Below are 23,175 nucleotides of genomic sequence, written 5' to 3'. Positions count from 1 at the left end.
ATAATAAATGACAGAGGCCCCAATAAAGCATTTTTCATTACTTTCAGGATCTAAACAAAGATTCTGAATGTTCAGAGCTCTTTTGCTATATTATTTTATATTCTAAAATCTATCTATATTCTGAGTCAATTATTTGACCAAAACAATTGAGAAAAGTAATCAGCTTTGTAGCAAACACTTTCCACCTACAAGACCATGTTCAAAGGCATTCATGTTGTAATGCTGACGGGATCTGCTGGCTGCTCTGAACAGTGCGGTGCACTCTCCACATCAACCCTGAGGCAGGCCACTCAGGTATAAACAACAGTTACACAGAGTTCATCCAGAATGGGGCTGGCTCACCAGCAAAAGTATCTATGAAACAACACATCAACTGCAGCTGCCCGGGTTTCAGAAAAACCACACGGAGAATTACAATACAGCATCTTCTCCCGCCTCAGTCATTGACAGGAATTTTGTAGGCCACCATGCTGTTTACTTTGTGGATCGTGGTAGTAAAGGAACGAAGACGGACTTCCTCGGAATTGGTAATGAACTGTGGTCCCGACTCTTCCCATTTCTCAGGTACCACCAAATCTTTGTCTGTATAAATCAGTAGATCAAATGAACCTAAATCGGGATAAGATCATTAAAATATGCTATTTTTCCAAGGTAAATATACGCTCGCTCTCTATTACAGGGCCACATTCTGAACTACCCATTGTTAGAAAAGATAGTTTAGCCTTATCTCTAATCACTATTTTATTTTCCTCTAAGGAAATTTATTTCAGCACAGATTATACTCTTCTATCTTACCTTAGAAAAATTCAGGATTTTTAAATTCTGTAGAAAACTATGGAGATACAACAGGCACACAATCACATGACCACTCCTGACCCTCAGCCACACCAGCGCCTACCACAGTGCCTGGCACGGGGAGTGACTGGGCTTGATAAGCAAGACAGGCACCACACAGCAGTGTGCAGACAAGCAGGCAGCGGGAGGAGCCACAGCGCAGCCTCCGGGGACTGCTGGGCAGTACTTCCTCTCCTCTTCAGACCTTCCCAGGGTTCCAGGACACACGCGTACGCGGGTACACAGACGCACACAGAGCTGCTGCCTTGGGATGCTCCCCACTTACACTACAGGGTTCTGACCGCTACAAGTTAACAAAGGGGTGATTCTGCAGGCAGTAGCTCAGCTGTTCCCTGGGAAACAAAACTCAGTGTGAACGGGTGTCATACGTACAAGAAACTTCCAACAGCGGCAGAAACGTCACTGTCGCTGTGATCTGTCTGATCACTGAACGGATCTCATCCTGGATGGCTTTCTGAGACTTCTCTCTGGGAGCACTGTCAAAGACACCAGATCAATCAATTACGTTAGGTTTTAACAAGTGACTTAAAACACTGGCAAGTAAGATTATTTACTTTTGCTTCCAAAATCAAATATGTAATGCATTAAAAAATTAAAACATAAATGAGCAAAGGTCCCCTAGTGGGCCCAAAGCATTTTCTGGCGATTGTTTACATATCCAATCATCACTCAGGGCTGTTCTTGGATGCAGGTCATTTAGTAGGAGATGATTAGAAATCTGCCAACCACTTCAAGGCAGAAAATTACAATATCTATTAAAATAAAAATTAATAGTATATAAAATATTCAACTGGAATAACCACCTTAGTAGTTTTGAGAAATGTCTAAATATATAATATGTTATTGTTTCAAATAAAATGTTAAATCGTAACATCAGAGTATTTTTATTAGTTCAAAAAATTCCCTGGCCAGGTACAGTGGCACATGACTCTAATTCTGGTGACTTGGTTGTAGGTGAGGCAGGAGGATCAAGTTTGAAGCCAGCCACAGCAACACACAGTCCCTAAGCAACTCAGTGGGACTGTGTCTCAAAATAAAAAATAAAAAAGGACTAGGGATATGACTTTGTGATTAAGTGCTCCTGGGTTCAATCCTGCTACAAAAAAAAAAAAAAAAAAAACACACAAAAACAAAAACAAAAAAAAAAACGGGGGGTGGGAATCCTGAAATAGATTAAAGGCTTTAAAAGCAAACTACATTTCATAATGAAAACAGTTCAGGTTTGAGAGATATCTCCCACATAAGGAGTGTGGAAACTTCACGAGTTTATAGTGCAAATATAATGGTCTATGCCATTAAACGAAGCACAATGGAGCTACATCCTAAGTGGGGAGACTGCCCGGGATCATCCCCACAGTGAAGCGCCTCTGAGCAGTTGGTTCAATGGCCCACTCAGTCTACCACACGCTGCTTCACACATCCCACTGCAAACATTCAAGTGGAAGTTCACTGATTTAGACTAAAGGCAGTCATGTCAACAGTATGCCTGTTGTACAAATTTATGAAATACTAAAGTGAGCAAAGGAGATTTTCCACAGAACATTAAGTATCTAATAAACTATACTTTATGTGAGAATAGTTCAATTTAATTAGAACTTTAACATAGTGGTCAAATTCTGAAAAAAATATGCATCAAAGAGGGAATAATTTGTCCTATTTACCTGTCGTCTTTTGCAGTCTTGTCACACTCAATATCAAATTGCCACCTTTCAAGGACCTCCCCACTTTCAATGTTCGAGATGACCACCACCAGCTTCTGAACTGAGCACTTGTACAGCCAATCTGCAACACACAGCAAGGTGACGTCTGCGTCCGCTATGCTCCAGAGCACTGCCGGCAACTCCTCCCTAGGCCCATGCTCCGTCCTCAGTAAATGCCTGCTGCTGGTATTCCAGCCCTCCGCTCACTGCAAGAAAACTCATCCTGCCAAAAATCTAGCTACTTTCCCAATCTTCAATGTTGGTAGCAGTGTGATCTTGGGTGCTGAGGGCAGAGTGGGGGGTGGGTATTATAATTGTGATGTCTGTCACGGAGAGAAAATTACAGAAGGATGGGAGAATTAAGAGAAAAATATGGTAAATTTAGGGGGGTGATGGAAGAACTATTTAGATCTAAACATTAGCAGCATTAATGTATTGTTATTTATCATGTTGTTTCTCTCCTCTATTTTGCATATGTATTATTTTTTTTTGGTGTCAGGTGCTTCCCTGAATATTGTGAGATGTAGCACCATCCTTGACCTCTACCCACCAGAAGCCAATAGCACATGCCCTAGATCTAACAGTCTAAAGGAGAATATTGCCAATGTGCTCTGGGGACCCAGCTGCCTTTTCTTGGAAACGTCTGCTCCGGTTAGTGCTGTCAGAATAGCAAGATTCAAAAGGCCTGTAGTGAGGTGTGGGGGTGGACCCCATCCTCAATTGCAAGAAGGGCATCCAGAACGGGGGTCCGGGCTGAGTCACTAGTGGTTGTTCACGATGAATATACAAAATAGAGGGGGAAAAGGACAGGCTACAAAGACTGAAAAGAAAGAACATGGGACCCCAGAGGGCTGCAAGCAATCCAGCACAACTTCAGCAAAGACAGGGAGAATGGATTACATGCAAAGCCATGCAAACCGGCCTCAGGAGCCAGGGGGTGAAGCAGGGCACGGTGTAGTCAGACTGTATTTCAAAACTGCCACCTGGCTGTCATGAGGAAATGGACTGGAGATGTGCGCAGGGCATCAAGGACACTAAGTAACTTGAGTGGGAGACAAAAAAGCTCACAGGAGGGTAGACTGGTGGTGACGAAGAAGCTGCTCAGTAAAAACTGTTAACACTTACTGGATTAGATATGGGAAAGGAGAGGGACTCTCCAGGAGTAGCTCCCAAGTTTATGATCACATTCCTGAATGGATAACTACAGTCTTGGAGATGATCCTGTACGACTGTGAGTCAACCACAGGAAAGTTGTTAGGGAAGCTACACACACGACAGAGACCTAGAGAGAGTGTAAAAGGAGATGCTCCAGATTGAGCCCTGAAGGAGGCGGCCAAATTTTTGGTAAAAGGGCAAGAAATAATTTTATAATACTTAGTAAGTGTTTTAGGCTCATGGACCACAGAGGTCTCTGTTACATATTCCTCTTTTTAATACTCTTTAAGTTCATAAAAAGATTTCTGTGGGCAGAACAAAAACAAGCACCTGTTAGATTTATCGTAAGGCCTTTGCAATTCCCAGCATATACCAACTACTTTTTATTACGCTGAAAAGGGAGACTGGGTGGTAATTTGAAGGAGACTTGGAGTGAGTACTAGTGCATTCTTTAAAATGAGAAAGACAAAGCCAACAGGAATAACTCAAATCAAAACAGAGAAGCAAAACGTGAGAAGAAATAGGACAAAGTCCTTCAAAGAATAGAGGAAATGGAATTGAAAACAACCAACAATTTGACTTTAAGGAAGAACAGTTTCTCTATTCTAACTAAAATAAAAAGCTAAACAAAGATCTAGATAGACATGAGGTGAAGTGTTACCGGAAATAACCCCCAAACCCAAAAGCCTTCAGCATGGCTTCCTTCTCTAGCAATGCAACAAGTACTTGAGTGCAGCATCATGAATGACCATTGGTGACAGCCCAGACCCCCCTTCTGGATGCATTTCTTGCAATTGAGGATGGGGTCCACCCCCACACCTCACTACAGGCCTTTCGAATCTTGCTATTCTGACAGCACCAACCGGAGCAGACGTTTCCAAGAAAAGGCAGCTGGGATCCCCAGAGCACATTGGCAATATTCTCCTTTAGACTGTTAGATCTAGGGCATGTGCTATTGGCTTCTGGTGGGTAGAGGTCAAGGATGGTGCTACATCTCATAATATTCAGGGAAGCACCTGAAACTAAATAAATATCCAGGCCAATGTCAACAGTGCTATGCTTGAGAAAACCTATCCTAGGGAATAAGCCATATCTTCCCTGGTCTGTCAGTCTTGATCCTCCCCCATCTGCACAGTAAGGGGGTTCCACTCCTGCAGATGTGATGCCAATGTCCACAGCTTACCTGGGGCATAATGCTGCTTAAAAGAGACACGCTGACAGTTTGGTGGCCAGTCACTGAAGACCAATTTAAAACTGAACTGTAGATTAAAGGCAATTAAACAATCTGAATACAACGATGATCGATGGATTTAAAAATTCATAAGAAGAAACTGAGGGCCACTAAGTACTTTTTGGACTAACATTTTGGAAGATCAAATGGCAGAAAGACTCTACAACACACAAAAATTAGTAATCAGAATTACAGGTGGAGAGAAAGAAAAGCCAGGAAGGATTCTAAAGAGATAACAGACTCGGGAGAATGAGCTAAAAGGAACCACACAGGCTTTGAGCTAAGCGACAAGAGAATGCTGCGCTACTAAAGGCTCACTGGTCCCAGGCAGCATCTTCACAAGGCCGAACGGAAGCAGCGGAGGAACGGCAAAGAGGCCACCCGTCGCTGCCCCTGGGGGCCTTCAGCCCCCGCGGTCCTCCCGCGCACCTTTCAGCTGCTCCACCACGCTGCTCAGGTACTTGATGAGCTCGGGGTCGGTGGTCACCAGCAGCGTGAGCCCGTACTTCTGCACCCGGGTGAAGGTCTCCGAGGGGTAAATGCCGCGCTGATACAGGATGCTGTTGATGCCGAACGCTGCCAAGGAGGGGACCCCCACCGTCAGCGCGCGGCGCCCGGCCCGCAGCACGGACGGCGGGACGCGCGCAGCCTGCGGGCGGCAGCCCCGGGGTTCCCCGAGCGAGGCCACCTGCGGCGCGGGGCGTCCCGGCGACCCCAACGGCCCTGGCGCCGGGTTTCGTGGGCCTCCGGGAAACGCCGCCGCCGCGTCCGGCCGCACTCAGCCCCCCACCCGCCGCGGGCCGCGCCCGGACTCACAGAAGAACTCGGCCACGATCTCCGCGCTCCCGCGCAGGGTGATGCCCTGCTCCCGGGTCAGCTGCCGCGCCATAGCGAGTCCACCACCGAGACGAGCGCTAACCTGCGACTCCCGCCACCTGGTTCAAAAGTAACGACGCGGCACGTCGCTTGCGTTGCGCACGCGCGAACGCCCAGCCCCGCCTACGCAGACGGCTAAGCGCAAGCGCAATCGCTCAGCACCGCCCAAGCGCCAGCTACGCGCACGCGCAATCTCCCTCAGTCCCGCTACCGCTCACACCGCCTGCGCTGCGCAGGCGTGAAATCCCAAGCCTCACCCAAGTCGCCCATAGTGAGCATGTGCGAACCTACAGGCCCCACACTAGCAGAGCGCCTAGCCTCTGCCCTCTGCCCTCTGCCCTCTGCCCTCTGCCCTCTGCCCTCTGCCCTCTGCCCTCTGCCCTCTGCCCTCTGCCCTCTGCCCTCTGCCCTCTGCCCTCTGCCGCCTGTCTAATGCTCTCTGCTCAGACTTGACAGGCCATTTGCGCAGGCGCTGGGCAGTGCGATCCGTGGTTGGCCACCCTGCGAGGGGTGCGGGTGGCGCCCCAGGCCCAGGACAGCAGGGTCCAAGGGATTTCAATCCGCTGCTAGGATCTCCCTGCGCGTCCCAGCGTTGCAGCGTTTCTTAGCGCTGTGGACGAAGGGCGGCAGGGAGGTGAAGACCAGGGCAGTGTGCAGACGGGGACAGGTGTTTACACAGGGTGAAGAAGGTGCAGCGGCCAGGGGATTGTGGGGACTGCTCTCAGCGGCTGGGACGGGTGTCTACACGGGGTGAAGCAGGCACAGGGTGAAGCAGGCACAGCGTTCAGGGCACGTGGGGAGGGACTGCACTTAGCAGCCGGGACAGGTGTCTACACCGGGTGAAGCAGGCACAGCGTCCAGGGGGTGAGGGAGGTGCAGTGTCCAGCGCAGCGTGGAGACTTCTCTTAGCAGCCAGGACAAGTATCTACACAGGGTGAAGAAGTGGCAGCATGCAAGGCACGTGGGCACTTCTCTTAGCAGCTGGGAGTGGAGGCTACACAGGATGAGGAGGTGCAACACCAGGGCACATGGAGACTGCTCAAAGCAGTTGGGAATTACTGCTAAATGAAGTCTGAGCAGCTTGAGTTGGACCAGACTCTGTTGTTCAGCCAAGTGAGAAAGGCCTGCTGCAGCTTTGCACATAGCATCCCCGGGATCAGCCCTGCAGGAGGAGTCTGGTCAGAGCCAGTGGCCCTGGCTCAGGCTGGGGAGAACTCTCACCAGAGTGCCAGCCCCTTTCAGGCCCCTGCTTGATCTGCTGAGGTCTCTGTTGTCTTGCTAGACTCCTTTGTGCACTCTTCCTTACCTGTCAGATCATGATGCACTGGGGAGATGTTGTCTTTTGAAAGCGCTCACTTGATTACATCAGATCAGGTCAGAGACCTCCTTTTTATGAACCTAATCCTGGACTGACAGCTGCTAGTATTCAGCCCACATCACCTACACCGGATGTGCTCACTAGGACAGGAGTTTGGGCCACCATCTTGCAATTCCACCTACAGAGCATTATGTGGCAGGTTTTGATCAGGCTGAGCCAGAACATAGATGTAGTGGGCTGTTGTGACCAGGTAGAACATCTTCCTTACATTCCTAGGCCTGTGTGTGTAGATCAGACTTGGGTGTGAAGAGCAGTGAGGCCTGGGAAATCAGGGGGCTAGGAAGTGGAATGTTCATGGCTCCTTCCACTGGGAGGTTGGGTCAGGACCAGGGTTCTGGCACCACTGTGATGGAGGGGGGACTCACCTGACCACATGAAGGTGCTGCATGTTTAGGGAACTCTATACTAACCCAGCTCTTCAGGAAAGGATTTCTTGGTTTTAGGGTATATAATTTGTTAGTTTTCTGCAAATAGTTATTACTATAACTTGGAGATTCTAGAAATTAAAAGGTGGACAAAAAGTACAGTTTTTATCCATAAAGGAAGTTGTATTAAATATCTGTGTTAAGAGATGTAAGAAATCAGTAAGGTTTGGCACATACAGTCTGTGCCTTTTGAAGAGTATGTAATCTACTTTTGTTTAATATAGTTGCTTAAAAGGCTCACAAATTTGACCCTCTCTGTCTCCTGCCAGCCTGGGTGGCTCTTTTTCAGAGGACAGCCACATACAGCATGACAACATCTTGATAAACAGGGATTGCTAATATCAGGGGGTGATCTTCCAAGAGTACAGTGGACATACACAAGTCCTCTCTAGTACTTTACTGTGCTTCCTCTATTGAGGTACGTGTGGGTGGTGCGTGTGGGTGTGCAAATGCTCCACTGGAGAGTTACCTGGTGCCACTGTGCTGCAGGGTGCAGGTGTGCAGCAGGCTGTTCTGGGTTTGTGTCAGTGCTCCTGACGACCACAAGGGGGCAGATGCACAGCATCTGGCCCAGTCACTGCAGTGGGCTCTTCTCTGGCTAGGATTCATTTTCACTGTCCACATTCCTAACTGTCTAACATCTATCTTAACCTAAACGTTGCCCTAAACATGAAAGAGATTTTCTTTGGCTCCTCAGACTGTGTAGGGACCTGACCTGAAGTTGGGCATCTCATGAGGCTGCTTCAGTATATGTCAAAAATACATCCCCTCAAGGTGGGTGAATCTGAAAGTTTGCTGAGCAGGAGACTCAGCCAAGTGGGAGTGTGAGAGAGGCTGGCTCCATCCCAGTGGGCACACGGAGGAGGACGCGCTGTGAACTGTTTTGTGATGGTCCTTGGCCTGCTGTGCTTGCTTTTTAGGGCCAACAGCTTTTAAGCTGGTTGGTCTATAGTTTATTAGCTTAAGTCTTGTGTCTGTGATTAGAGCAATTGGGGAAGATCCTCATGACATAGGTTTGGGCTGTGGGCACTTGGCCTTGGGGTATGTCTGAACAGTGTCCTCCACTTTGATTTTCCTTTGACCCTGTAATAATGGTATTCCTCTGTAAATGTTTAAAAACATTTGTTGCAAGATTGAGCATTTGATGTTCATCTAGGAAAACCTCATGGAAGACCCCACAATGTTTTCTAATTGGACGTAGTCAGGATGGAGGACAAAGGCCACTTTAGGGAAGTTCAGTGTCCATCTGAGCTGACTCAGTGGAGGCACCAGGGATTTAGGCTCTCAGGACTGACGTGTTCAAGGAATGTTTTGGTGAAGTGTGGTGGTGGCTGAAGGATGGACTGTGTATGGGGATCTAGAGGTTGGTCCTAGGATCCAGTGTGTGGGCATCTGCAAATGCCTGACTCCTAGTTCTCTTCCCAGGTCTCTCCCAGTCCAGGTTGATGGCCCTAGTGACAGGCGGCTCTTAAGCACTTGAAATAAACTGCAGATGGGAAGTACCAGATTTCAAAGACTAAGGGGATGTAAATAAAGTATCACAATGTTTTCTCTTGATTACAAATTGGAATTATATCTACACGCTTTGGGTAAAAAAACACAATTTCACTTCTTTTCATTTTTTTCAAGTCTCTGCCAGGACATTAAAAATGGCACACGGGGCCCACATTCTGCTTCTGTTGGCCAGTGCTGGTCTGCAGTGTGGGTGGAGGAGGCGTCGAGTTCGACCAGTTCCCCAAGTGATTCTGATGCGGGTTAGACCACTGTTTGAACAGGAGGAGACTGCGATGGCTGTTTCCGTGTGCAGGGGAGGAAGCTGAGAGCCAGCACGGAATGGTGCCAAAGAGGTTGATAAGAAGGGAAACATCCTAGCAAGATCTCGGAAACAAACTGGGCTGCTGGCAGGCGAGCTGGAGGAGGAGCACAGCAGCCACCAGACAGGGAGGTGCTGGTCCACGCTGTGGGGGAGAAGCTGCCAAACTCAGTCTGTTCTTGGGCTTCGCCATGGCACACTTAGGTGCAGAGGGTTTGAGGACTTGGGTTTGGCCTTGACCTCATCCTGTCTATAGGGTGACACTCCTCACACTGTTTCTTAAAGCTGCTTCTTGGTTCTGTGAGTTTACTTTCTTCTCCATGCAACGCAGCCGTCTTAAGGTGTTTGGAAGGCCATTTGGGTGGGGAGAAGTGTAGGCGTGAGCTTCTTTTCTGAGGAAAATCAGAGCGAGTAACTAAACACTCATAAGACATAACTGGAAAAATAGAACCTCCATCGCACACTTACAAAAACATTTGCAAGACATTTTACTCAAGAATTTTCTAAATCTAGAAACGTGGGATTTTTATACTGAAAATAACTTCATTAATGACTTAGTGAAATAGTCCTACTGAGGAGGAAAAGGAGGTCCAGAGCGGTTATATATCAGTCTGCGCTTCCCAGTCTATCAGTGGAAGACGTAGTTGAGCCTGAGCATCTAGGTTTCTTGGCCTAGTCTCCTATTAAATCGTATCTATTTGAAAACATGCTGAGAAGTGCTTTTATTTCTATAAGGTTTTTTCTTTCCATGAAAAGAAAAGCCAAACAAACTGGTTTTAGACTAAGGTTTCCCCCTCAGTTCCCTCTGCCCATAGTGTGGAGAACACTTACAAACCAACAGTCCCTGCAGCCGCCTGAAGGGGGCAGTGTGCACACAGCTGTCCTGCTCTCAGCCTTCAGAACTGGGCACCTGCCCCAGGGCAACTTAGAAGGGGGGGTTCCTGTTCCCAAGGTGCTCCTGTGTGTGGAAGGCTGAGGCTGCAGGTGGAGTCTTGATGCATTGCAGGACTGGTGTCCTTTAACTGCGGGCACACAGAGGGACTGAGAATTACAGAGACAGGTTATGTGTCCTTAGTAACACTTAATTTGCATGTTAATCATTCTTCTGTGGAGAAAGGAAGCGTTCCAGGTGATCAGATCATCATTGTCACGGACTTGAGCGCATTCCCATTACACAGCTGGAGTTGTTTTATTAATCTCATCAAACGGTGGGGATATTTGTCTTTATGATGTTTTAATAGGACTTTCATGTACCAGATTTTGAGAAAAAGTCTCTTTACATATAAGGAATTTAATATGTCAGTTTGGGGAATTTTTCTTTGTAAAAAATAAAAATATTTTGTCATAAAAACTTAGGCGTATTGTAGGTGAATGGATAAAGAAACTGGTACATATGCACATGGAATATTAGTCAGCATTAAAAGAGAATAAAATCATGGCCTTTGCAGGTGAATGGATGGAGTTGTAGAATATCATGGTAAGTGAAGTTAGCCACCCCCAAAGCAAAGGCTGAATGTTTTCTGTGGTGATCTGTAAGGGGGATGGGGCGGAGCATGGGGGGAAGGGAGGAACTTTAGATAGGCTAAAGGGAAGGGAGGGGGTGGGGGTGAAAGATGGACATCATTACCCAAGTACATGGATGAAGACAGGAAGGGCGTAACTCTACTTTGTGTACAACCAGAGACGTGAAGAATTGTGTCTATATGTGTACTAGGAGTTGAAATGCATTCTGCTATCGTGTGTAACAAATTAGAATAAATAAATATTTAAAAACTCTAGACTTATTCTACTTTTTATTTTTCAGTTTAAATGAAGAGACGGGATTAAATCAATAATTTTGTATACTGATTCCCTAGAGTTTATTTTGTAGATCTGAGTGTGTGTGTGTGTGTACATGTGTGTGTTTTCAGGTGCTTTATAATTAAATCGCAAAAATAAAAATCTCCTGAATCTCCATTTGTTCCCCCTCATATTTCCTTCTGACCCCAAATCATATTGTTATGTTTTATACATGTACACATTGGTAATAACAAAGCCCACCATTATATATAACTACAATATACCAATAAAAATGTGGAAAAAATAAATCATACCATTAAAAAATAAGAAAGATGGAAAAAATAAGTCTTACTGCATCGTTAGGAAGTAAATTTCACTTTTACTCATATTAATAACTGTATCATGACTTAAATGGTGAATGTGTCTCTTTTTAAGTTTCATTTTATATGTCTTTTAAGGAGTGATTTAAAAGTTTAACACTTCAGCTTATTTTAATGCCAGAATTTTTGTTTGTGGCAATTTTTTTTTGTCATTAAACAAAAGGTTTGTTATAAAGATGAGAATCTGAACCAAAAAATACATTGTTGACTTATTTCCATTTACCTCATATTAGTTACACGAAGTTCTTGTTGAAGAGGGATTATTAAACTTCCATTTTTTTCTGGTGCAATTATGTGTTCTTATGAAGCAATTAAAAGGTAATGCATTTGAAAGAATTTTTAAGTCCCAAAACAAGGAAATAAGCAGTATTTTCTTTTTTACTCTTTTGTAATAATACTCAACAGTGTCTTTCTAGTAGTTTAGGAACTAATCAAAGTAATGATTTCCACCTTTTCATTAATTTTGGGACTAGTCTGGAGTTTAGAAAACTCAAAAACAGATTAGAAAAATCTGTTCTCTAATTTTTCAGCTGTGCAGATGGGAATTTTTTAAAAAATAGTTTACATAAACATGCTCTCAGTATTTTGCATGTCTTCAAAAAACATTTATTTGCTCATTCAATCAAAATATTTTTGAAAAATAGAATGAGTTAATTTTTCTGAAATCCTTCTAGCATAGTGCTTATTGTTAACTGTATAGAAAAACGCCCCATAAATCTGGAATGGTTAACCTGCAGTAAGAAAAACGTTTTTTTTGTTTGTTTGTTTTTACAGGTAATCTATTTAAAAATGGGCAATTGATCTGAATAGATACTTCTCAAAAGAAAAAGAAATACCAGTGCCCAACAGATATATGGAAAATTGTCCAGTATCATCAGCCACCAGGGAAATGCATATGACACCTTCCGTGAGACCCCATGTCACCCCAGTGGATCTGCTCTAAGTCAGCAGCCAGCGCGGGGGAGGGCTGCAGAACAGGAGCAGCTACACCGCAGGGGCATGCAGGTAGCACAGCGTCCCCAGAACACTAAAGGTGGCCCTGCCGTGGTCCAGCTGCCCTGCGTCCAGGAGCACCCCAGAGGGGGTCAGCACGCCACAGGACACCTGCAGCACTGCTCCCAGCAGCCGGGGTGTGGGGTGAACCAGCTGCTCCTCAGCAGATAGTGGGTGTCGCTCAGCCATGAAGGGAGGGAGCCCTGCAGGGGCAGCGAGCAGGGAGCTGGAGGACATCACTCAGTGGGACTGGAGAGGCCTTGGGGACGCTTGGATGTGTGACTGTCCTGATGAGCTCGGGTCCTGCCAGGCCATGCTGGAGCTGTGTGTGTGGAGTGATCTGTGGCTTCTCCGTGGAGTGTCCGTGAGGTAGGCAGTGAGGGAGGGACATGGCAGTGGAAGGAGGAAGGGCTGGTGACCCAGGAGCAGTTGACACCCTTCTCTGTGCTCTGCCTGGTGCTGCGAGTTGGCAGAGGGAAGCACGTGGTGAGTGACACCCAGAGGGGGCCACGCCCAGCGAGGGTCCCTGCAGGGCTGAGCAGTGCCCAGAGCCCTTGGGCCATGGCAGTGGCCGGGGTTGAGAGCGTGAAGTCCAGTCCAGGTCATGTGGGGAAAGCAGGAAAGGCCTGTGGTGTCGACGTACAGGGAGGCACCGCAGGTCTGGAACGGGCACCCTGGAACCCAGGTGGCAGTATCAGAAGGCTCCTGTTCACGGTCTCCTGTCACCAGGTCATGTCAGGTCACATCTGGGCCCTTTCCTAGAGCACGTGTGGCGGGTGGAAGTTGGGAGCTCTGAAGTCAGGGCACCGCATCTGAGGGCAGCCTGGTTCTGGTTCCACAAACAGCATCAGGTTCAGAGGGAAGCTGCCAAGCCCCGGGAGCTCCCCTCTGTCTGCGTCTCGTTGGCGTCCCAGCCCTGCTGTGAACGCAGGGCCATGCCCCCAGGCCCAGGCCCAGAACTTTGCCAGGTCTTGGTGTTGGTCGACTGGCTGAGTCGCCCTCCATCCTGCCTGGGGGGCTGCCTCCCTCTCTCTAGCAGAGACTCACTCGTGGCCCAGGACATCCGCACCATGTGCTAAGCTTCAGTGGTCACAGTGCGTGCCTTCCTGTAGCATAAGCTCCACTGAGCGTCAGGCTTTTAGTACTACGAGTGACCGCAGGCGTGGTGACCCTTGTGAGCAGATCAGCATGCCCCTGCACGCGGCCCTGTGAGCCCTGTACCGTCTTACTCACATTTCACTCGGTTAAGTCTGAAAGTCTTTAAACTTAAGGTCAGAAACTCATGCATACTAACTTGATCTGTCCTTAAAATACCAAAATGTTGCAGTTGGTTTCCATTTGGATGAATTGTTTCCTCTTGCAGTGACATAGTGCCCAAATGGTGGATATTAAAGGATGTGAGGTCAGAATATATATGGGACCAGAAATTAATGGTGAGCAGTCTGACTTCTGAGTGGACACAGATCTGCACACACCTGGCACGATTCCTGTGGCATATGAATCTGCAGTGACTGTCCTTGAAGCCTCATTGTGGTTGTTTCTGGATGTAAGTTGTTGCAGGCTTTAGGAAGTAGGAGTCCCAGGTGGGTGATGAGCTCTGCAAATCGTGCCTGAGGCAGGCGGGAAGCCTGAGTGGTCAGCTGGACTTCAGTTGAAGACCTGCGCGTGGGTTCTGCTTGCACAGTGAAAGAAGACAGTCAAGCTTGGCTTCGCCTGCAGGCTTCAAGGAGGGGTGAGAGGAGCGAGAGCAAAGCCCTGTGGGTGGGTCGGGGCTGCCTTGGGCTCAGCTGGAGCGGACTGCCTGGCTGTGCTGACTCCAGGCCAGCGGGCAGCTTGGTTTATTATGCAGGCAGAGCCTGTGTCCCTTACAGTCCATGAATGGCCACTGTTTCCATGCACGGCAGATTAAAGGAACACAAAGGGCGAGGTCCCCGGGAGGGGCGTGAGTGTGTCTGCGGGAAGAAGGGGCCGGCCTTGGGCTGGGATTCGCAGGAGTCTGGCTCCTTTGTCGGGTTTTGGATGGACGACCTGAGCCTGGCATGTGGGTGAATGGCACAAATAACGGCCCAGTTGTCAAAGGCTGAGGAGAGGAATGCAGTGAGCCCCGCAGTGGGGTGAGGCTGCGAGGGGGAAAGTGGGTGTCTGGTCTCAGCAGGAACCTTGTGATGCGGTTCTCATGTCCCTGGCATGACCACTGTGACTCGTGGCTCATGGCAGAGGTCTCACTGGTCATGTGGTTTATGGGATCAAAGCAAATGTGTATGTGGGACTGAAAAAGCACCCTGACGCGCTCCTGAATTCTCCACTCGGAGCCTCGCCATGCGCAGGATTGTGTATTGCTGTCCCCAGAGAATAGGAATGAAAGGTGCACCTGTTTTTCAAAGAGGCTTGTTCTCTTTGGGCTTGTTATTCTCTCGGTGGACTGTGCTGTCCAGAGTAGAGAACCATATCTAATCTCCCAGTTAGCTCAGGCCCCAGGATAATCAATCTCCTGAGCAGCAGATGCCTCCTTTAGCCAACGGATGCTGGGTTTCAAAAGCAGTTTTGTGTTGAGAAGAGTGCCGTTGGCATGGAGGCTGGGGCTCTCTTAGCCTCGTGAAGAGCTCTGGGTTGCTTTGTGCCCACACAGAGCTGAAGCCATGGTGTATGTGTGCACTGGGCGTGAGGACGCTGACATGCATGGAGATGGAGGTCTGAAGTCCAAACACTGATGCTCACTTGAATTAAACTGATTTTGGTAAACTCTGAAACTAATGCCTGATTTTAGGAGGTGCTTTTAATATTCACTAAGTGTGCACCCAAGCAACTTACTAGATCAGCATTGTTAAACTGAAAACACGACAGCTCTTATTGACCTGAACTGAGCGACCTTTACATCAGTTGATAAGTGCCAATCTGAGGCTGTTCCAATGGTAGCATGCAGGACAACTTTGAAATCAAGAATGACTTAAAGTTTATAAGCTGTATTAAGTTGAATGTGTGTAACTTTCGATACAGTATAACAAAAACTACGAGGAAGGTCTCAAGTTATACTAGATGTCGTTGTTCAAAATCTGACGCTAGAACTTGTCATTGATACCTGGAATCAGATCCTTCAGGAGGCCACACAGTTACCGATCTTCTATCTCAGGAGAGCAGATAACATAATCAAAAGCGTCAGTGGAGACATTTGCAAAGAAGGTGAGAAAAAAATCATCGCAGCTGGTTCTGGAGTCCATTCATGGTCCCACTTCAGTGTAGCGTCCCGTGGTCCTTGTCCCCTCCAGCCCGCTGCCCTCCGCCGGGTCTGTGAAAGCGAGTGCTTCCCACAGTGGATTGAGGGACGCGTCCCAGGACAGAGGCGTCGGCTGGTGCGTGGGCCTCTTCTAGTGAGACCTGAGGATAAACTGATGGATAAGGTGAGAGGTCATGGGCCATCACACGTTCACCCAAGAGGTCAAAACGCACATTTCTCAGTGACACGAGTACCAAGAGCACTGGGACAGGCCACCTCACTGCTGGAACGTGTGACGGTGTTGTCATGGCTGAGTGGAGGGCTCAGGTGCTGTGCCAGGTCCTGACCTCCTGCCTGAAGGCAGCTGGCGTCCACTCTGCCCAGGTCACTCATGGAAGGCGGCTCAGGGTCGACCAGATGAAAGCGACACTTGAGTTTATCCAGTAGCTGTCCGGCTCAGCTCCCAGGGGTTTTCAGAATCCACAGAGTTCCCCGCTAGAGTTCTTAGCCTGCGGCTCCTGGGGCTGAGAACACGAGGTCGTCCCTCCCTGCCCAGCACACTCACGCTCAGTGCCTGTGGGAAACATCTGTGAATCTCTCTGGTGGGCAGATTTGAGCAGTTATGAAATCTTTATTATTCAGACTTACACTTTATGACGATTTGTAACTAAAGGATAGTATAACTTTTCCAGTTTCAAAACCCATACGCCTTATAATCCTAACGTATGCTGATACGTTGTTTGACAATGGTTTTTCCTGCCTTCATGAATCTCTGTGAAGACCCGGAAAGGCACAGAGCTTGCTCCTTCCAGGGCAGGACTGAGTGGGCCACCTGAGGGTACACACCACCCAGGGGGTTGCCATGGAGACGCATGCTTAAACCCCCTCAGATGGTCAAGGGGACAGACAGCAAAGAGTGCAAGATCTCAGGACCCCTTCACCTACTTAAAAATTATCAAAAAACACCAAAGAGGTGTTATTTGTATAAGTTCTACCTATTGGCATATATCATTGTAGAAATTAAAACTGAAGACTTTTAAAAAATCTCTAATTCATTTAAACAAGAAATAAAAATGCATTACCTGTTCACACAGTATAGCTTCTCTCTCTCTCTCTCTCTCACACACACACACACACACACACACACCATGGGAAGAGGCACTCTGTTTTGCATTTCGGTGACTGGCTGTGACATGCAGCTTCACAGACAACAGTGGGACCCCCTCCCCTCTTGCCTGCCCAGGGGTGCCGCACAGCATCCTGGCTGATATCAAGACAGTTTGGCTTTGTGTGATACATAGTTAGAAAAGGAAGGAGCTGTTAGTAACTCTTCAACATGATTGTGAGTATTCCTTAATGTCCCAACAAATATCAACAAGTGAGAGTTTTTAAAGTTTAGTGTCATTGTGAAATCTGTCACCATACACATAGACTTTAAAAACTTGAAACTAGCCTTTTTCCCAGGGAAGTTTTCTAAAAGGTGACTAACTTTCGCTCTAAAAAATGTAATATTATAGCAAAACACTTTCAAACACATTCTGAAGGGTATTTTAATAGTTTGATTTCCTAAAACACTCAAGAATTGCTTGAATCTTTGAGCTGATTCCTCCTCCTCCTCCTCCTACTTTCTCCTTCCTTCCTTCCTTCCTTCCTTCCTTCCTTCCTTCCTTCCTTCCTTCCTTCCTTTCTTTCTTTTTTCTGTACTGGACATTGAACTCAATGCCCCACTACTGACAGGAGCTGTGTGTGACAAGTGCTGTAGCCCCAGCCCTTTTGATTTTTATTTTGACACAGGGTTTTGCTGAATTGCTGAGGCTGGCCTGGAACTTGCGATCCTCCTGCTCCTTGGGCCGCTAGGGTGACAGCGTGCCCAGTGCCTGGCTTGGTGTCTCAGATAGCTCTAAGGATGACCGTGGTGGTAACAGAGCATGTGGATGAGGCAGACAGCAGCTCAGGAAGCAAGGTGTCCTGTGCGCTAGACTTCCCTGCAAGTATGAAAGAAAACAATTTCTAAACAAAGCCTTTGTGTTAGCCTGAGAACCAAAGTACTGATTTCTCAAAGTGCTTGTCTCAGTAGTCAATGCTCATGCTGTGAACGGAAGCCCAACCACTTTCCTTTCATGATGCTCATGTCACCATGAAGAATGGCTTGAAGAGCCCCATGATTGCCTTGGATAATGCCTGAAAGTGCTCGCAGTCCACGCTCTTCTCTGTGGTTTCTGCTTTGTCTCAAGTCTTTAAGGTGAGCCCTGGGACAGGTGTGTCCTGCCCACTGGTCCTGTCCTCCTTTTACCCAGCTCCTCTCCGTTAGGCACAGGCTCTGTGGTTCCTCAAGGCTGACCCTGCAACCCCAGTGCCCCTCAGGCTGGGGTCCTGCATCTCCCCGTCCACCTGCGTCTCAGCATGGGTCTGTGGCCAGTGCCCTGTCCCTCCGCTGACCTGCCGACATGCCCTGCGAGTAGCACTGCCTCACTCCCGCGGTCACCCAGTGCACAGAGGCCACCCCACTCTGTCGGGTCTCGGTGGCTCTCTACTGCCTGACCACGCTGGTGCTCCAGGCCTGACCCCCCTTGCACAGTTAGGCAGTGCCCTTGTCAGCCACTGTGGTAGCTGCAGGTGGGTGTGGGGGTGGAGCAGCTGGGTCACTGGGGCGTCACTTTGCACAATATCTTGTCCCTGGTGAGCCCCTCAGTCTCTGCTTCCTGGTGCTGTGTCCTGAGCTGCTCTCCTTCTCCACACCCTTCCTGGGCCCAGAGCAGTAGGCGGCTGCCTGTGGACTGAAGCTCTGAAACCAAGAGCCAAATAAACTTTCCCTCTAATTTTTCTTGTCAGGTCTTTTGGTCACAGCAACAAAAGAGCCGACTAAAACACCTGGTGAATGGCTCTCGCTCCCGCATATTTCCTCTGTCCGGCGGCTGATCTGGGCATACACTCAAGAGAAAGGGCAGCGGGACCTACGGAGATGGGCAGGAGCCCCACCTAGCGACTTCAGTCACGGCCACACCAGGTAGAAACAGCCACGTGCCTGTCCACAGGCGACATCAGACAACGCATGTTCGTTCAGATGGGTTCTGTGCAGCGTGAGGAAGAACCAGGCCACACGGAACACACCTCAAAACAATGACCCCAGGGAGAAAGACCACAGCGTGCATTCCCACAGCCCCATCTGGGCACACTTCTAGACTCTGCAGGTGACCTCCAGTGTCCTGGGGGACACAGGGAGGGGCGCGTGGAGTCGCAGGGCCCGCGAGGGCAGAGCCCTGGGGGTTGTGGGCGTGTCCACTGGCTGGACCACAGTGCTGGTTGCAGCAGGCCCCAGACACAGGCCTGGACCATGTGGCCCAGTGGAGCCGTTCAGATGGCCCTGTCTTGTCCTCAAGAGCGCGTTTTCAAAACTGTCCCCGGAGTTTATTTGTTGGGATTATGAAATTGTAGAGTCATGGGTCTCTGTTTTGTTCCAACCAGATGCTTTACAGACTAGACAGATTCTAACAGGGCCAGATGTGTGCTACGGATCAGTAAGTATTTAACTAAAGAGTAAGTCCTTTGCTTAGTGATAGTCTTATGTGTTCATAGTAATTTATGATCTTAGATTAAAATGAAAGATGCCTCTTCTGCTTTACCCAGAAGGGACAGGGCTGAATGCATCTGACAGCCTGACTCTGGGGGTGTGGGTGACCACACCTGCTCCATGCCTGTAAGGGACCTCAGGCCACCACCAGCTGTGGACGTCCTGGTCATTGATAAAGTCTTCCGACAAGCTTTCTTTCACTTAATCGAGTTTTATGAACCATGCCATTTTCTACGAGGGTGATCGAGGCCTTGTGTTGATATTCGTAGGGTTTGGTAGTTTAGTAACATTTGTGGCTTTTCTTCTATAAAAAACAATATACCAGAGATTGCAGAAACTTGACCGCTCACTGACTTTGGGGTTGATTTCATCACCATCCAGTATCATTCTGCCACACAGAAGTGCTCTGGTGTGCAGTGCTGGGGATGGAGCCGGCCTGCACGTGCTGGGCCAGCCCTCAGCTGCCCAGCCACCCCCGCCCTGTCCCCTTACATGTAGAGGTGGATGTCAGTTCCACTTCAGAACCCTCCAACTGTTGATAAACCAGCTACTGATGCAGCTACTACAAAATGTAAAGTAGGTTCTAGCCTTTTGGTCCTGCGTTTGTGACGGGCATCTCTGTTTAGCTGTAGCCATCACTGTGAGGTGGTGGTGTGGTGGGATGTGAGGTGTCCTGCTCAACGCAGAGTCAATGCAGGAAGGTTCAGAGGAGAAGCAGTTGGGTTACAAGAGTCTTAACCTGATCATGGCTGAATCCCCTGATGGGATGAACTGAGGAGTAACCGAAGGTGGCTAGGGCGTGGCTGGAGGTGGTGGGCACTGGGGACACGGCTGGAGGTGGTGGGCACTGGGGTGAGGCCTTGGGTCATATTTGTTGAGCTGAGCTTACTCTCTCTCTCTCTGCTTCCTGATCATCATGTGAGCCGCTTCCCTCGCCACACTCCTCCAAGATGACCTTCTGCCTCACCTGAGGAACAGAGCCGGCTCTCTACGGACTGAGATCTCCAAACCGTGAGCCTCTAAATAAACTTCTCCTCCTCTGCAGCTGTTCTGGTTAGGTATTTATTCACAGCAGTGAAAAAGCTGACTAAGACAGATCTGAAAACTGCCCAATGTTTCAGGTGAAGCAGGGAATATTTGCCATGGTGCGTAAACAGAGCTGGACCAACAGGGTGGACTCTCAGGGTTCAGAGTCGGCGAGAGGGTGTGGGGCTTTCTCCTGGAGTCCTGTCCCCTCATGTCTGACAGACCGCTGCCCTAGCAGCCTTGGGAGGTGTGATAATTAGCTTTTCATCACTGCAACAAAATACCTGAGCAAAATGACTTAGAAGGAAGAAAGAGCCAGGCATGGTGATGCACACCTGTCATCCTAGCGGCTTGGGAGGCTGAGGCAGGAGGATCACAAGTTTGAGGCCAGTCTCAGCAATTTATGGAGGCTCTAATTAACTTAGTGAGACTGTCTCAAAATAAAAAGTAAAAAAATAGCTGTGGATGAGTCTCAGTGGCAAAGCACCCCTGGGTTCAGTTCCCAACAGTTCCCTACCAAAAAATGAAGACTTACTTTGATTTATTGTTTCAGAGGTGAAAGTGTGTGGTTGCTTGGCCCTGCTGACCTGGGCCCCTGTCGAGGCAGAACATGAGGACAACAGGTTTGTGGTGGGGCATCTGCTTACCTCGTGGTGACCTGAAAGCAGGTAACCTTCAAGGCCACGTCTCCAACTACCTATTTCCCCCACTAGGCCCCGTCCCCTAAGATCCCACAACTTCCTAAGAGTCCCACAAGAAGTGGATCCTTTGTGAACCCTCATAATGCATTTTGAGGTCAGGGACGTTATGTCCAGTCACCTGCCCATGGCCCAGCTCTTAACACGGCTGCATTGGGTTGCAAGCCTTCAAGCTTTGGGGTGTTTGTGATGGAAACCATGACCTCCTGTCCCCAGCCCCCATCACCTGGTGTCCATCTCACGGCTCCCACAGCCAACAGGCTCCACGTGGCTCTAACAGCAAGTCCAAGTGTCCCCTCTGACCCCAGGCGGCTCTTTGATGTGAGCCACTGGAGAAATCAGAAAGTGAATCGGACACTCCCAGATACAGTGCAGGAGACCAGGAAAACAGTGAGGAGGAACTGGGCCAAGAGAGACCAGAACCCCCCTAGTGGGCGCCAGTTCCCTGCTGGGTTCTGGTTCTGGTCACGCCTGGCCTCCGGGACACAGTGGGTGACGTGAGCCCCCAGGGCGTGAGCAGCCCCAGCCGGACTCCCTTGCAAGGCCTCTTGGGCCTGCCCTGCCTGTGGCTTTCCCTGGAGACGGTCCTTGTCCCTGGCATCTCGGCCCTGCGTCCTCCACAGCAGTGGCGTTCACTGTCACAGCTCCTCACGTCACTCTCCACGGGCCACTCTCAAGGGGTGACCCTGGCTCACTCCTAGCCTCCAGGTTTGCTTTGGAATCTGGTGGAGACCTGCCAGACTGGTCACCCTTGGTCTGTGGGCCTACCAAGTGAGTGCCACGTGGAAGGGGTCAGGGCAGGCCTGGAGGAGCAAGAGCCAGGCCCCCGGAATGTGGCTGCAGTGGCCTGAGTGCTGGACGGCAGGACAGTGGAAAGGAGTCCTGGGAAACAAGTCTCTAGGCAGCCTTGGGCCTACAGGAGCCCTGGGCCTTCCTCTCAGATCCAAGGCCTTGCTCCTGGAGCTGGTGGGAGGGCTAGGACCAGTGCGTTAGGGCCCTGAAGCTCTTCCCCAGACCCTTTGCAAAGTCCTTGGCCTCTATAAGGATGCCGTCTCCTCCGCAGCCACAGCCTCCCTGGTCTCAGCCTTGTACTTTCTACTCTGTTGGCAACAGGGAGCACTTTCAGTGTCAGTCCACACGGCATCCGCTCCTATTTCTCCCTGTAAACCTGGCTAAAAGTAACCAGCAAAGCCCACACCAGGCCCTGAATGCGGGGCTGCCTTGCAGTTTTCTCCATCATATTAATAATTCCAGCACCTTTCAACTCAGCCTCACACAGTCTCAGGGCATTGACAGAACACAGGCAAGGACTTGGTCAGGTGACCACGAAGGGCCTCTGTACCACTTCAGACAAAGCCCTCATTGCCACTGGAAACCTCAGCAGTACATTATTTTTTGGGTTTTTTTTTTTTTTTAAAAAAAAGGAAAAAAGAAGGTTTATTGCTTTGCTAGCAAAGGAGAAACACATGGGACTTCTGTTCCAAAAGCTGTGATTCTGCCCACCAGCAGGAACAGGGGGCTTTTAAAGAGGGGACTCGGAGCTGTGTCCCACGTGTGCTCTGTTGGAGTGTGATTCGCTTGTTGATTTGGGAGACAGTCATTTCTGAGATCTTCTTATACCATCCCCAAAGTCTGGATGACTCCATTCTTATGGCGAGTGTGTACTCAAGAGCTAGATCTGCCTAAAATGGGGAAGAAAGATGATCCCTATTTCCCTTGAGATTAGGGAGGGGGAGATTAGGGAAGACTAGGGAGGGAAGAAGAGAAAGAAACATGTCCATTTAAAAACCAGTTGCAGTGGTGGAGCAGCAAGGGCTACATTCAAAACATAAAGTGGACATTGATACTCTTCCCCACGGTCGATTTCTACATGGCATTTCTGTGGAAAACGGGGTGACAACGTCTCCAAGCTGCTTCCTGCTAAAAGAGGGCAAAGTTGGGGGAAGCAACCCAAAGTCCTTGTTCTCTGTCAGGTGGGGCATGGACAGTTAAGGGCATGCAGCACCAGAGCAGCCCAGAGGTCCACAGTGGTAGATGGCAGTGGTCGCATCAGGGACATTTCCATCACCAGTGACCCTCCT

The 23,175-nt window shown here is 48.9% G+C and overlaps 1 protein-coding gene across 1 annotated transcript; it reads right to left on the bottom strand.

Moving 5' to 3' along the window:
- Positions 1–349: 349 nt before the first annotated feature.
- Mad2l1 (mitotic arrest deficient 2 like 1) lies at positions 350–5,900 on the bottom strand. The gene is made up of 5 exons (XM_076864771.1): positions 5,758–5,900; positions 5,371–5,517; positions 2,517–2,637; positions 1,228–1,331; positions 350–609 (listed from the first exon to the last, which is right to left on the bottom strand). Exons 1-5 carry the CDS (start codon positions 5,828–5,830, stop codon positions 437–439), a joined length of 618 nt encoding a protein of 205 aa, XP_076720886.1. The 5' UTR covers positions 5,831–5,900; the 3' UTR covers positions 350–436.
- Positions 5,901–23,175: the final 17,275 nt, after the last annotated feature.

Source organism: Callospermophilus lateralis, chromosome 8 (assembly GCF_048772815.1).
Source record: "Callospermophilus lateralis isolate mCalLat2 chromosome 8, mCalLat2.hap1, whole genome shotgun sequence".
Lineage (NCBI taxonomy): Eukaryota > Metazoa > Chordata > Mammalia > Rodentia > Sciuridae > Callospermophilus > Callospermophilus lateralis.
Note: the sequence above shows the minus strand (reverse complement) of the source record. Positions and strands in the feature narration are given on the sequence as shown.